This window comes from Danio rerio, chromosome 13 (genome assembly GCF_052040795.2).
Source record: "Danio rerio strain M-AB ecotype USA chromosome 13, GRCz13ab, whole genome shotgun sequence".
NCBI classification, from domain to species: domain Eukaryota; kingdom Metazoa; phylum Chordata; class Actinopteri; order Cypriniformes; family Danionidae; genus Danio; species Danio rerio.
In genome coordinates this window covers 4,263,415-4,275,874 of record NC_141033.1, presented here as the reverse complement: position 1 = coordinate 4,275,874, position 12,460 = coordinate 4,263,415, and the positions used below count along the sequence as shown (strand labels likewise).

Genomic DNA, 12,460 nt, shown 5'->3' with positions numbered 1-12,460 from the left:
GTCACAGCTCTAAGGTTCAATTTCAAAGGGTTAATTTATCTTTAAGTTCTGAGGTGAACTATCTGCTGCTGCTTTCTGTAGTACGTCAATAAATGTCATGTAAAATGGCATTCAGACTCACATTATTAGCATTTAACACTGAATAAAGCACATGAGGTGTACCTGAGCTGATTATTGTCAGATTTCTGTGGTTTAGCTACAAGAAATAGAAGCCGTTTATAATATATAAATTTCAGATGTTGATTAGGACAAAAACTCCTTTTGATCTGGAAAATATTCCTTCTATCATTTTCTGCTGCTTGCAAATGTGTATTGATCCAAAAGTGCAATACCTAGTTTCACCACCGGGTGTCAAACTTACATACTGCACCTTTAACGGTTATTCTAGTGGCTGTGTGTGGAGCCTTCATCACCAAGCCCACGGTGTTCTTCTGTTTTTACTGAAATTAAGTTTTGCCGATAAAAAGTTTGTCAACTTGTTTGAATAAAATGTATTTAAAAGTATAAAACGGACATATATTTGTCGCTGTTCTTTAATTTGTTGTTTATGCCTTCACCGTGTGGGCCAGTGGATCATTTCTTTTTCAGGATTTTTTTCTAGGAGTCATAGTTTTTGATTAATTGTAATTGTTCATGTATTTAACAAAGATTTCTGGCCCATTCTCTTGTTCACCAGAACACCAAAATGGCTTATGTCGTTATCAATGGTTGAAATGTAGCTGATAACGTGCTCTTTAATTTAATTCTCAACTTCAATCAACGTTTACTGTTGCTTATCGCATGCTTTCATCTATTAGGGACTTGTTATCAAGCTGGATGATAAATGTGGGTACATCAAGACACAACAGGAACCACAGCTATTATTTGACTTATGTGAGGTAATGGAGGATGCCAAACTCGCTTTGTCTGAAAAGGTTGAATTTACTCTAGTACCGGTAAGTTCTCTACATTTAAAACCTGTGATCTTTGTTGCATTATTGCAGTATTACTACAGTAACATTGTAGTTATGTTTTTTTTCTGAAAAGAATGACAGGGCAACATTTTGTATGCTATTGTCAGTCCAGTTTTTTTAATGTAATTGTTGTGCTATTTGAAGAACGAAGAAGTTGAAGGTGGAAAACAAGCTGTCAGAATAAGAAGGCTAAATGAGAGCGTCTTCACATCTGCACCAAAATTAGAGGCCTTTGGGGTGAAGGAGAAGGTGCTGTACTTCAACTTCTGTTGTTGTTAATCTACATTTTTACTAGTCGCTTAAACATGAGTAGATCTAATATCTGCATGTATGGCTTATGCTTTAACTAATCAAATAGTCAGTGCAATGTCTAGTAAGTCCGTTATATTAGCAGTTTATGCCGTTAGCTGTTTCATTTTCTGTGGTTTGATTGATCCCTAAAAATGGACTCTACTACATTTGCTTGGCTGCCTACAGAAGAAAATGACCATCAAATTGCTGAAGGATCCAAAAGACATCAAGCAAGAGGCCAAAACGGAAGAAAAAGACAGTGACTCAATGAATGTACAGTAAGTAAATCAGGAGTAAGAAGGTTTGTTTAGCCCACTGATTAGATGCTCTAAAGGAGTGCTTCATTCGTATGCTATTACATTAACCGTAAGCCTAAAAAAGTTGTTTTATTTATTTTGTCTTGAGTGCATTACTTTTGACATGATTGAGCTTTTTTTGAATACAAAATTAAGTATTAAAGGTGACATCGGATGCAGAGTTGGGTCCACTTTTGCCTTCAGAACTGTCTTAAACCTTTATGGCATAGATTTAACAAAGTACTGGAAATATTCCTCAGAGATCTTGCTCCATATTGACATGATAGCATTACGCAGTTGCTGCAAATTTGTTGGCTGCACATCCGTAATGTGAATCTCCCTTTCCACCACATCCCAAAGGTACTCAATTGGATTGAGTTCTGGTGACTCTGGAGGTCATTTGAGTACAGTGAACTCAGTCATGTTCAAGAAACCAGTCTGAGATGATTCACGCTTTATGACATGGTGCGTTATCCTACTAAAAGTAGCTATCAGAAGATGGGTACACTGTTTTCGTAAAGAAATGGACATGGTCAGCAACATATAGCAGTACGCCAAAAATGTTTTGCACACCATGCACAATCAAGTTCTGGGATATTCCCTTCATACATTAAAGTAGTTCAGTTCACTACTGCCTTTTCTAGAGTTGGAAGTTTGAGTAAGGACACCTCTGAGTCTCTAAAGTTACATCTGATCAACCACTTTGCCAACCAATCCGCTTACAGGAGGAGGGTAGAGTCCATAGTATGCATGTAGGCAGGTACAGAACTAGCTGGATTCCTCTATATCAGCTAGAATATTATGGCATTTGAATACATTTTTTAAAATCTGCTTTCTTTTCAACTTGTTTGAGCTGGCAGATAAAGAAGAAACTCACAAAAATATCTACAAAAGTACAATATTCATCCGATGCCACCTTTAAATTATTATTAGAGAAGTAGTCATAAGTGCTGGATTGGACATTAAAAGCGATAGAAGCTTAGTATTGAACCTATACAAGTTATATTTGCTTCAAACATACAAAATTCCCGTCTGGGTTAAGTAATTTTGTACTTTTGTATTGTAATTACAGTATAAGTATTGCTATTCATATATTGAGGTCAGTTATGCTGTATAAATGCTGTATAAATGATGTAACCTCTGCAACAATTGAATAGAAAATTGTTTCTACATTAATGTTTTTTATGTTTTTTTAATTTAATTATTTTTTAGCAGGCCAAACAAGGCATCATCTGTAAATGATCTGAAGAAGGAAAGTGTTGTTAAACAAGAAAACGCTAAGGGTGATAGAGCGCGGAGCAGAAGCAGGGAAAGTAGTCGACGTAGGTATAGTCGTAGTAGGAGCAGAAGCAGAGAGCGTGGCCGACGCAGATACAGCCGAAGCAGAAGCAGGAGTCAAGACAGAAGCAGGAGCCATCACAAGAAGTACAGAAGTTCCAGTCGTGAAAGGAAGGACGGCCGATACAGGTCCAAACGCAGTCGGAGCAGAGATCGCTCGGAGAGATCCCGTCGGAGTAACAGTCGCAGCAGAAGCAGAGAAAGGAGCAGCCAAAAATCCAGAAAGAGAAGCCGCAGCCCCGTTGACCAATATGGTCGCAGCATTAAACTAAACCCTTCTAAGGAATCAGACAGCAAAAAGAAAGTTAAAAGCCCTGATGGTGATGTAGATGATGAGTTGTTGAGAAAAAAGAGAGAGCTGATGGAGCTCAATGAGCTGATTGCTCGTAAAAAAGCTATCGTTGCTTTGGAGCAAAGTGCCAAAAAAATTGAACCTGAGGGAGAAAGTGGAGTTACGACATTTGATTATGAACATATGCATCGGGAGAATGTGTGGACGCCTGACCTAAAACCAGTGAAATCTATTTTGAAGAAGCAGTCTGAACCTTCCATTGATCCCATACCTCAGGTTTGTGTCAATTTGGGCTTTTCGTTTTGTATTGAATTGGTTTCTTGCACATCTCACTGTCTGTCTTATCTTTTCCAAGGCTTCTGCAAGCAAGGAAGCTCCTGCTCCTGTTAAGAGTGAGAATCAAGAAATGCAAATTGGATACCATCAACAAACTAGTGCTTATAGCTCAATTATACCTGGCTTGTCTCTATTTGAAACCAACTCTGAACTATTTGAAACCAACTCGGCGAAATCTGAGAAGATATATTTACCTCTGATTGAGAATGAAGAATTGATTAGGAAGAAGATGCAATTGGATGAACTCAGTGAGACCTTAGCACGTAAAAGAGCAATCATGGCCATGAAACAGAAAGTCAAAGTTCTGCAAGACTTGGAACCTGAAATGGAAACAGAGTATGATGTGGACTCAGACAACGATGATCAACTTGTATTGTCTAAAGGAAACCTATGGAGCTCTAAAGTAAAACCCGATATTCAGCCCAAAAAGTCCATCTTGAAGAGGCAGTCAGAAGTTCTCAGCTCTCAGGTTTGTTAATTTGTAAAATGTCAAATTAAGATTAGCACTCTAGTTCCACTAGGTGGAAAAAAATAGCATTAGGTGGTAAAGCTGGTTTTCAAAGCATGGCTGTGTAGTTACATGGCCAGATTATGTGCTTTTCCAGTTATATCAGGTTTAATTTTGGATGAGATGGTATGACCCAGACATTTTAAAGTCAATATTTATGGTAAAATGGCTGATTTAAATCATCAAGAAAGCATATCTATCTAGCTACCATCTGAAGCTGGGCTTAGCTGCTGGGATGCCCTCTACTATATTTATTTATTTATTAGGACTGTCGATGTACGTGTAGAAAAGTATGTGTTAATCTTGATCGTGGTCTTTAAACAAAGAAATGCATGGCAATCTAGTTTAAGGAGACATGTCCTCTATATTTATCATGTTTTATTCGTATAATTTATTATTTTAACTAACCTTAAGTGAATAAGTGCAGAAGTCTATTGTCATCGGTTAGCTGTCAGGGGTTAATCTCACCAAGTGCACTTTTCCATTCTTTGAATGCGAGGCGCACCGCACTGCCTTTTTTTGTTGACAAGAAAAAAGAAGTTTGATGCACTTGGTCATTAGGCAATGACTGAATCAGGTGCGTATTATGTGCAAGCATTTGTGTTGATATTGTTATAATTGAAATTTTTAATAATATTGTGATGTTCAATATTTGTTTTTTGTTTCAAGTCATACAGCTCTGGATAACTCTAAACAGAGGCCACAAGTCTCTCCTCGATCTTTAAACGTTTCTGTAGTCATCTTGACAATACAAACACACAGAAACCCTGTTGAACCCAAGATAAACCCAATTTATTTTATCCAGTTCAACTATACCACATGTTTTTCGACTGTGGGGGAAACCAGAGCACCCAAAGCAATCCACGTGAACATGTGGAGAACATGCAAACCCCACACTGAAATGTCTCCTGGTCCAGTTAGGACTTGAATCAGCAACCTTTTTGCTGTGTAGTGACAGTGCTAACCCCTTCGCAACCGTGTCGCCTCCCAATATCATACAGTTTATGTATTCTTGTACCATTAGTTCCTGTTGATGGTGATCTTGAAAGATGTTGATTGGCTTGCAGTCAGTGACGATTCATTTACATTTTCAATCAACTTTGCGTTTGGTTCAAAGATGGTATCTCAGACTTCAAGAAATGTACCTCAAACAAAAAGAAATATAAACGCGTTAACATTTTCAGATTAATTGCATGTGGTAATGCATTAACAATGACTACGTTTACATGGACACCAGTAATCAAATTATTTGCCTTGATCTGAATAAGAAAATAATATGATTAAGGTGTTTGCATGAGTTGCTTTTTTGAATGTTTTTTTTTATAATCCTATTCTACATCTTATAGCACATACTTTGATTAATGTCAACACGCTATCCACATTTCCTTCAGAGTTTCATTTTTAATGTTGACTTTAACTGCAGTTTGGCACTTTCACTTTTATTCAAGAACTTTTCATGCATGTCCCATGTGTTAAACGAGATGTTAGATGAGAGTATGAACCGCTGGAAGAGTGTAGTTTTTTTTTAGATTTATTTTTGGCCTTTTTGCCTTTATTAGATAGGACAGTATTTAGACAGGAAGCGATGTTGGAGAGAGAGAGGGGGTAGGGTAGGGAAATGTCCTCGAGCCGGGAGGCTATTGCGCCACTAGGCTATTGCGCCAACAGAAGAGTGTAGTTTTAAGGGAATTTGATACACATGGGGGAAAAAAACGCGATGGTGTCTGTGGTCTTCCACTGACTCAGTATGTGCAGAGAATAGTGTCAATCTGACATGTGTGTATAGACTATCCTGTCGTAAAATGTGGCGGAAATCTTACACTAAGGTAATAGTTTAAGGTGTTTACATGTCTGTACTGCACTTCAGTTATGCCACTAAAACTGGCATACTACCTGTCCTAATGCGATTTCTGTTCAGTTCGATTATGACCGTAATCAGATTAATCAAAAATCGCTGTTCACATGGTAGCCTCTTAATCAGAGTATTGTCTTAATTGTATAAAAATCAATGTATTGGTGTTCATGTAAACGTAGTCTTTGACAGCCCTAATATTAATTATTCTGCATTTTGAAAAAGCACACCTTACAGACTACAGTATAACTGTAGGCGCGCTAGCAAGCTCTGATTGACGTCAGACCTCTATGAATGTTTTAGCTCAGTGGTGGGAAATTATTATTGGATAAAAGTGCAAAATGCAAGCACAGTATTTATTTTTTGCGTTTTATGCTTTGCAGAGTGACCCAACCTCAGTTGATGAATATGATCAGCCATCTCCGGATGATTCTCCATTTACAATACCATCCCCTCAGGCAAAAGCAGCAGCATTGTTTAACCGGCCTTTAAATCCGCAGCCTATTCAATCAGTTTCTTTAGGCTTTTTCAATCGAATGAAGCAGGAGACTCCAGCAGCCCCTCGAGTGACTGAAACGCCCACTTTTAACAAACTAGTCATGCCACAGTTACTGATGCAAGCAGCCAGCTCAAAATCTTTACTCAGCCAGAAGCCTTCCACCGTTTCCAAAGCTCACGATGACCAGCCTGGAGTATCATCTCGGCAGCCTCAAAACCCTCCCCAAAGCAGTATCCCTTCAACAAGCCAGAGTTCTTCATCAGATAAAAAGTGCAATCTTACCACTCAAATGGAGCGCTTCCTTAGTGCTCTCAACAAGGCCGACACTAGTGTTGTTAACTCGTTGTTTCAGGAGGCTAGAAAGGACCAAGCTCTAATGAACACCAAGAAACCTGCTCCAATGCAAGCCGAGAGAAGAATTCCCTTAATTGATGAGATATATGATCCTTTTAAGGAAGACGAAGACAATGATCAGCCTTCTCTTTTGGGAAAACATTCTGGCCCAGAACGAGTTGCAAAGGACTCCAACAGAGATGACCTCTTGCCTCATGAAAGAGCCGTTCAGGATGGTAGTGGCTTTTCTCGACTTGTTGGAATGAAGTATAGTGTAGACCCTACTTCAAAAGCTGAGAAGAACCCATACGAGCATCAAATGCTTTCTGAAAATTGGAGCATGTTTAAAGAAGATCCCAATCTGTACCCCGAGCAATGGAAGCAGTACGAAAAGGATGCCAATCTATTTGCAACAGAACAAAAACAATACCCCGAAGAACATAGTCAGCCTGTAGAGTACGAGGATGTCAGACAAGATGTCCAGCACTCCTACGGAGAGGAAAGAAGGATGCCTGGTGCGTTTAGCAAAACCTTAGCCCGTCAGGAGTCCGAGGAAAGCACTGAAGAAAAAGACCGAAAGTTAGAGAACTTTGAAAAGCTTCAGAGTCTTCTTCAAACCATAGGGCTTAACCTAGACACTTCAGAGGTTAGCAAGTTAGCTGACAGGACGCAAGAGCGATTGTATGGTAAGATGAAAAAACCTCTTAGCGCCGCATCTCACTCCTTTGAGCACAAAAGGGAGCGATCGATGAGCCGATCAGAGCAGAGAGGCAGTAGCAGTAGGGCAGATTCATCAGACTCTGAGAGCTTCAGGTCTGTTTCGCCAGCTCAGTCGTCATCTCGAAAGGTGTACATGAGCTATAAAGAGCTCAAATCCGAAAACCAGGACGAAGTTGGAGAGGTAGACCTAACTAGTATTAAGAGAACCATAATAAATGTAAAACTGACAGAAGACAAACAGGATTCATACAGTACTTCATCTGATCAAAAGCCGGCTACTGAAGGTTCATTCCAGCCAGGGACCGCTCAGCAGGACTATTCCCAGTATACCCAAAATTACGGCACGTCAGCTCCGCAGTATTCACAGTATCAAAGCAGTAGTCAGCATGCTTGGGGTGCGTACCCTTACGGCACAGCACCTTCATCCTCTCAAGTAGGTTATACTAGTGGTCAACAAGCAATGGCTCCACATATGACGGCTGCTTATAATCCATACGGTTCATACAATGCATCAATGTCCAATCCATATTATATGCATCCAACCTATATGCCACATTCCTATGGTCAGTTATCCACCCCTATCCCTCAACAACAATCTGCAAGTAATGTTTCCTATGCTAAGCCAGTGGTTGTTAAAAACACAGCTGACAAAATAAAGCCCCCTGTTAGATGCCTCACAACCATAGAAACTAAACAAATTAAAATGGATAGTACACTTATTAGCATACAAACTGTAGAGGACACTGAAGCGAAATCTTCAACCGAGGACGCCAAGGATAAACAAGTCCCAGCCATAACAGAAGACGACATCAAGGCTAAGCAGAAGAAAAGGGTATGACATCTTTCTTCAAACTTCTCATGTCGAATCCTTTGTTTGTTCCTGAGTATCTCTGTTATAATTAATACACATTGTCATACTTTTGTAAATTCTGCGATGTAGAAAAGGTCAGATGCTACACAAAGGACAATGTTGCTTATTGCCTTCAGTTCATCTGTAATATCCTAAATCTGCGATTGATAAATGTGCTGATTGTTTTAGCGCCGTTTTGTCAATGAGAGTTTTGTTCTTATATAATTGTGCTCTGGGCAGCTCGAACAGTTTAACCAGAGAATGAAGCTGAAGAAAGAGAAGCAAATGGAAGCCCAGCGATCGCGTGGACAAAACCAAAATTCAGCTCCAGGTATTAGTATTTCCAGAGTCTTGAGGTTCAAGCATTTGTTGACTTCTTAAGAGCGTCAGATGCTATCAGTTGCATTGTTTTGTTGTTCTTTTGTCTTGCAAGGAAGACTTGATTACCTTAGTTGTGCAGAGCAATGCTGGGATCTCAAGGAAGTGGTAGTTCAGGTAGTTCTCAGGTCATGATAGGGGACTAATATTAGATCACACTGTAGCCTTTAAAAATGGCCAGCCATGTGTCAGAATTTTGGAAAACGAAAGCATTTTGGATATTGAAAATGTGTGTATTTTTTTAATACCTTGAAACTGCAATTTAGATTCATTTGTATGGACAGTAGTGATGGGAAGTTCAGATCATTTTACTGGCTCGGACCTTCGAGTCTCGTTCAATTCGCTCATCTCGTTCAATCCGTTCAGCTCGTTCGATCTGTTCAGCTCGTATGATCCGTTCAGCTCGTTCGATCCGTGCATCCAGTTCGATCCGTTCAGCTCGTTCGATCCGTTCATTTAGTTCAATCCGTGCATTCAGTTGGATCCGTTCATTCCGTTCGATCTGTGCATTTAGCTCGATCCGTGCATTTAGTTCAATCCATTCAGCTTTTTCGATCTGTTCATCTCGCTTGATCCGTTCGATCCATTTAGTTCGTTACATCCTTTCGGCTCGTTTGATCGGTTCAGCTCGTTCGGTTCGTACAGCTCGTTCGATCAGGTCATCTCGTTCGGTTCGTACAGCTCGTTCGATCAGGTCATCTTGTTCGGTTCGTTCAGCTCGTTCGATCCGTTCATACTCGCTCAAGTCGTTTATCTTGATTCTTCCACACATCTACAACTAGCCCAAATGTTAATCACACAACAAACAAGTCAGAAGTAGAATGCTACAATACAATGCAATACAATGCAAGGCTAAGAAAGAGAACATAATCCTTCATTGTTTACCTGGTGTTTTAAATATGATTAGCTCTTCTCACCTCTTCTGGCATGTCTTCAAATTTGAGTCATTCGTTCACCTGACACTGATAGTCCCATAGTCCCATCTTCGGGTTTTTGAGTCATTTAACGTAACTCAAGCGTGACTCAAACCTGATAGAGGACTCGAAAAATTAACTAATCTCCGTCTGCACAAATGTGCGCGAGCGTGATTGAATCACTCTCTTAGAGGGACTCATCGTTTTCGAGTCACATAAAAGATTCGTTCAAAATAAACAAATCCTTTAAGACCGACCCATCACTACTGGACAGTGATAATAGTTTAAGCAGATTAGGTTTTAGGGCAGTGTTGGGGTATAAGATTTAACACTTACAATTTAGACTAGTGGTCTCAAACTCCTGGAGGGCCGCAGCTCTGCATAGTTTAGCTTCAACCACCTCGAACTTACACCTGTTTAATAGTCTGTAGTAGTCTTGAACGCCTTAATTAGTTGGATGAGGTGTTTTTGATTGTGGTTGAAGCAAAACTGTGCAGAGCAGCGGCCCTCCAGGAATCCAGTCTGAGATCCATGATTTAGACCAGTGGTCACCAAACTTGTTCCTGGAGGGCCGGTGTCCTGGAGATTTTAGCTCCAACCCTAATCAAAAACACCTGAACAAGCTAATCAAGGTCTTACTAGGTGTACTTGAAACATCCAGGCAGGTGTGTTGAAGCAAGTTGGAGCTAAACCCTGCAGGGACACCGGCCCTATAGGACCGAGATTGGTGACCCCTGATTTAGACAGTCTTAAGCCAACTCAGCAGTAGTTTTTTGGAGTGTACATCCTATTTTTAAAGTTGCTTATTATTAGTTAACTTATGTACCGCAATTATAGCTTATGATGCCACTGTAATGTCTTTGACGTTTGCATGAACTAGAAGTCAACACACTTATTTCAGTATGTTGATGTACTTCTGACTGAAACGGAATATTGAGTAGGGGGCAGGGCTTTCTTTAGCGCATCATATATTTGTAGTTAACTAATAGTAAGGGCGTGGATAAAGGTCCCATGAAATTTAAATAAATTACTTTTCAGTCTGTTTTAAGGTTATCTATAAGCTAGTGTGCTCCAAAACGATGACACAGTTCACGTTTAGAAGTCAACACACATATTTCAGTATGTTGATATACTTCTGACTAAAAGGAAATACTGAGTAGTGGGCGGGGCCTTCTTTTTGCGCATCATATACTTGTAGCAAACGAACAGTAAGAGGGGCGTGGTTAAAGGTCCCATGAAATTAATTTAAATTACTTTCAGTCTGTTTTAAGGGTATCTATAAGCTAGTTTACTCCAAAACAGTGGTAAAGTTTGCTTTTAGAAAATATAAAACTGATTTAAAACATTGATGCAAGCGTTTTTTTTTCACCTCATACTTCAGTTTCTAATGAAATCTTGACCAATTAAATGCTCTTTAGTATCTGACATGCCCCGCCCCCCCTTTTCATCTCACCACTCTCACTGGCAGAGCTGTGAGGAAAACCAAACGCTATTGGCTATTTTTGTAAAAGGGAAGGAGCTACTCTTTCCCGCCCTAATTTTTTCGGTTAATATTACGTCAAACATCAAATAAAAATGCACATTTCAAAGCACTTCATGGGAGCTTTAAGAATCCGTCCCAACAGAGAACCACCGCCACTCCAAAGTGGAAGTGAAAGCTCAGACTTTGATTGAAGATTACCGAAACAGTTGATTAACTTGTATAAATTGTATGTTCATTTTAAGAATAACTATGTGCGTTAGCAAAAATGAACATGGTAGAACTCTGAAAGCCAACTCAGCAGTAGTGTAGATCCATTTCAATGTTTTATTTGAACTTAAATGTTTCTAATTCTCAACTTATTTGCCAAAAATTAGGTAAGGCTTGTTAGGGAAGATGAGTATTTATGTGGAATAACATCACCATGTTAGGTCCTGATATGATGTTAACTAATGGACCATCCTTGTTTAAAAAATAAAAAAGAAATGTCTCTTGGCCAAGCCTGTTAATGTACACTTTATATTGTAACACGTTCACAGGTAAAGGTGCCCCCGTTGATATAAAGAATGTGTGGATATGTGGCCACTCTCTTGTGTTTTGGGCTGAGAAGAGGGCTACGTCCGCTGAGTTCGGGATGCAGCTGGGCATGCGCTCAGACTTCGCGCGGGTCTGGTGGAAGGGCATGCAGGGCATGACGTGGAAACAGCTCGTCCCACTGCTACACCAGCTCAAAGACAACTGGCCCAAACCCGATGTGCTTATAATCCACTTGGGTGGAAATGACATTAGCACAACCGCTCCAGAAGACTTCATCCAGACTGTGAAGAATGATATGACCTCGCTGAAGAGCATATTTCCCGGGTGCCTGCTGGTGTGGTCCAGCATCCTCTCTCGACGGTCCTGGAGGGGTACGGTAGATGGCAAAGAAATGGACATCATCCGATTGGCTATTAATGACAGCATACAAACAGTTATGTTGGAACTCGGTGGCTCCACTGTGAGCCATAACAACATAACAAGCGGTTTGGGAATCTATAGGCCAGATGGGGTTCACCTGTCTGGGAAAGGTATTGATGTCTTCAATCAGAACTTGCAGGCTTTTCTGGAGAAATGGGAGCAAGAAACTAGTAAAACGGAGGAGCCATCAGATTGAGTTTTTTTTGTAGTCTTTATTTGTTTTGATCAGCTGATGCAGCTGAGGATTTCATGGCAGCAGAGTGGCGTTTCATTATTGTATGCATTGTTTTTTTTTTCTAACTTCAAATTGATTGTTGTACAACCTATGTAGAATTAAAACCGAATCGTTTTTTTTTTTTCTATATGTGCATATTACAAATGTATTTTGCGAGTATCTGTTCAATTTTACTTGTTTTGTTTTATACATTTCAATTAATGATAAATAAATTGATTATAATGAAAA

At 39.7% G+C, this 12,460-nt stretch overlaps 1 protein-coding gene across 2 annotated transcripts in view; it reads left to right on the top strand.

Moving 5' to 3' along the window:
• si:dkeyp-121d4.3 overlaps positions 1-12,460 on the top strand; it is a 35,841-nt gene extending 23,381 nt beyond the window's left edge. The window contains exons 12-19 of one of the 2 annotated variants that reach the window (XM_087278780.1): positions 798-935; positions 1,098-1,202; positions 1,431-1,522; positions 2,756-3,446; positions 3,526-3,975; positions 6,250-8,250; positions 8,509-8,599; positions 11,580-12,460. In XM_087278780.1, coding sequence (XP_087134906.1) covers positions 798-935; positions 1,098-1,202; positions 1,431-1,522; positions 2,756-3,446; positions 3,526-3,975; positions 6,250-8,250; positions 8,509-8,599; positions 11,580-12,193 — 4,182 coding nt within the window. In that variant the 3' untranslated portion in view covers positions 12,194-12,460. Of the gene's footprint in view, positions 1-797; positions 936-1,097; positions 1,203-1,430; positions 1,523-2,752; positions 3,447-3,525; positions 3,976-6,249; positions 8,251-8,508; positions 8,600-11,579 lie in introns of both variants that reach the window. The other variant, XM_087278779.1, reaches the window with a different exon arrangement.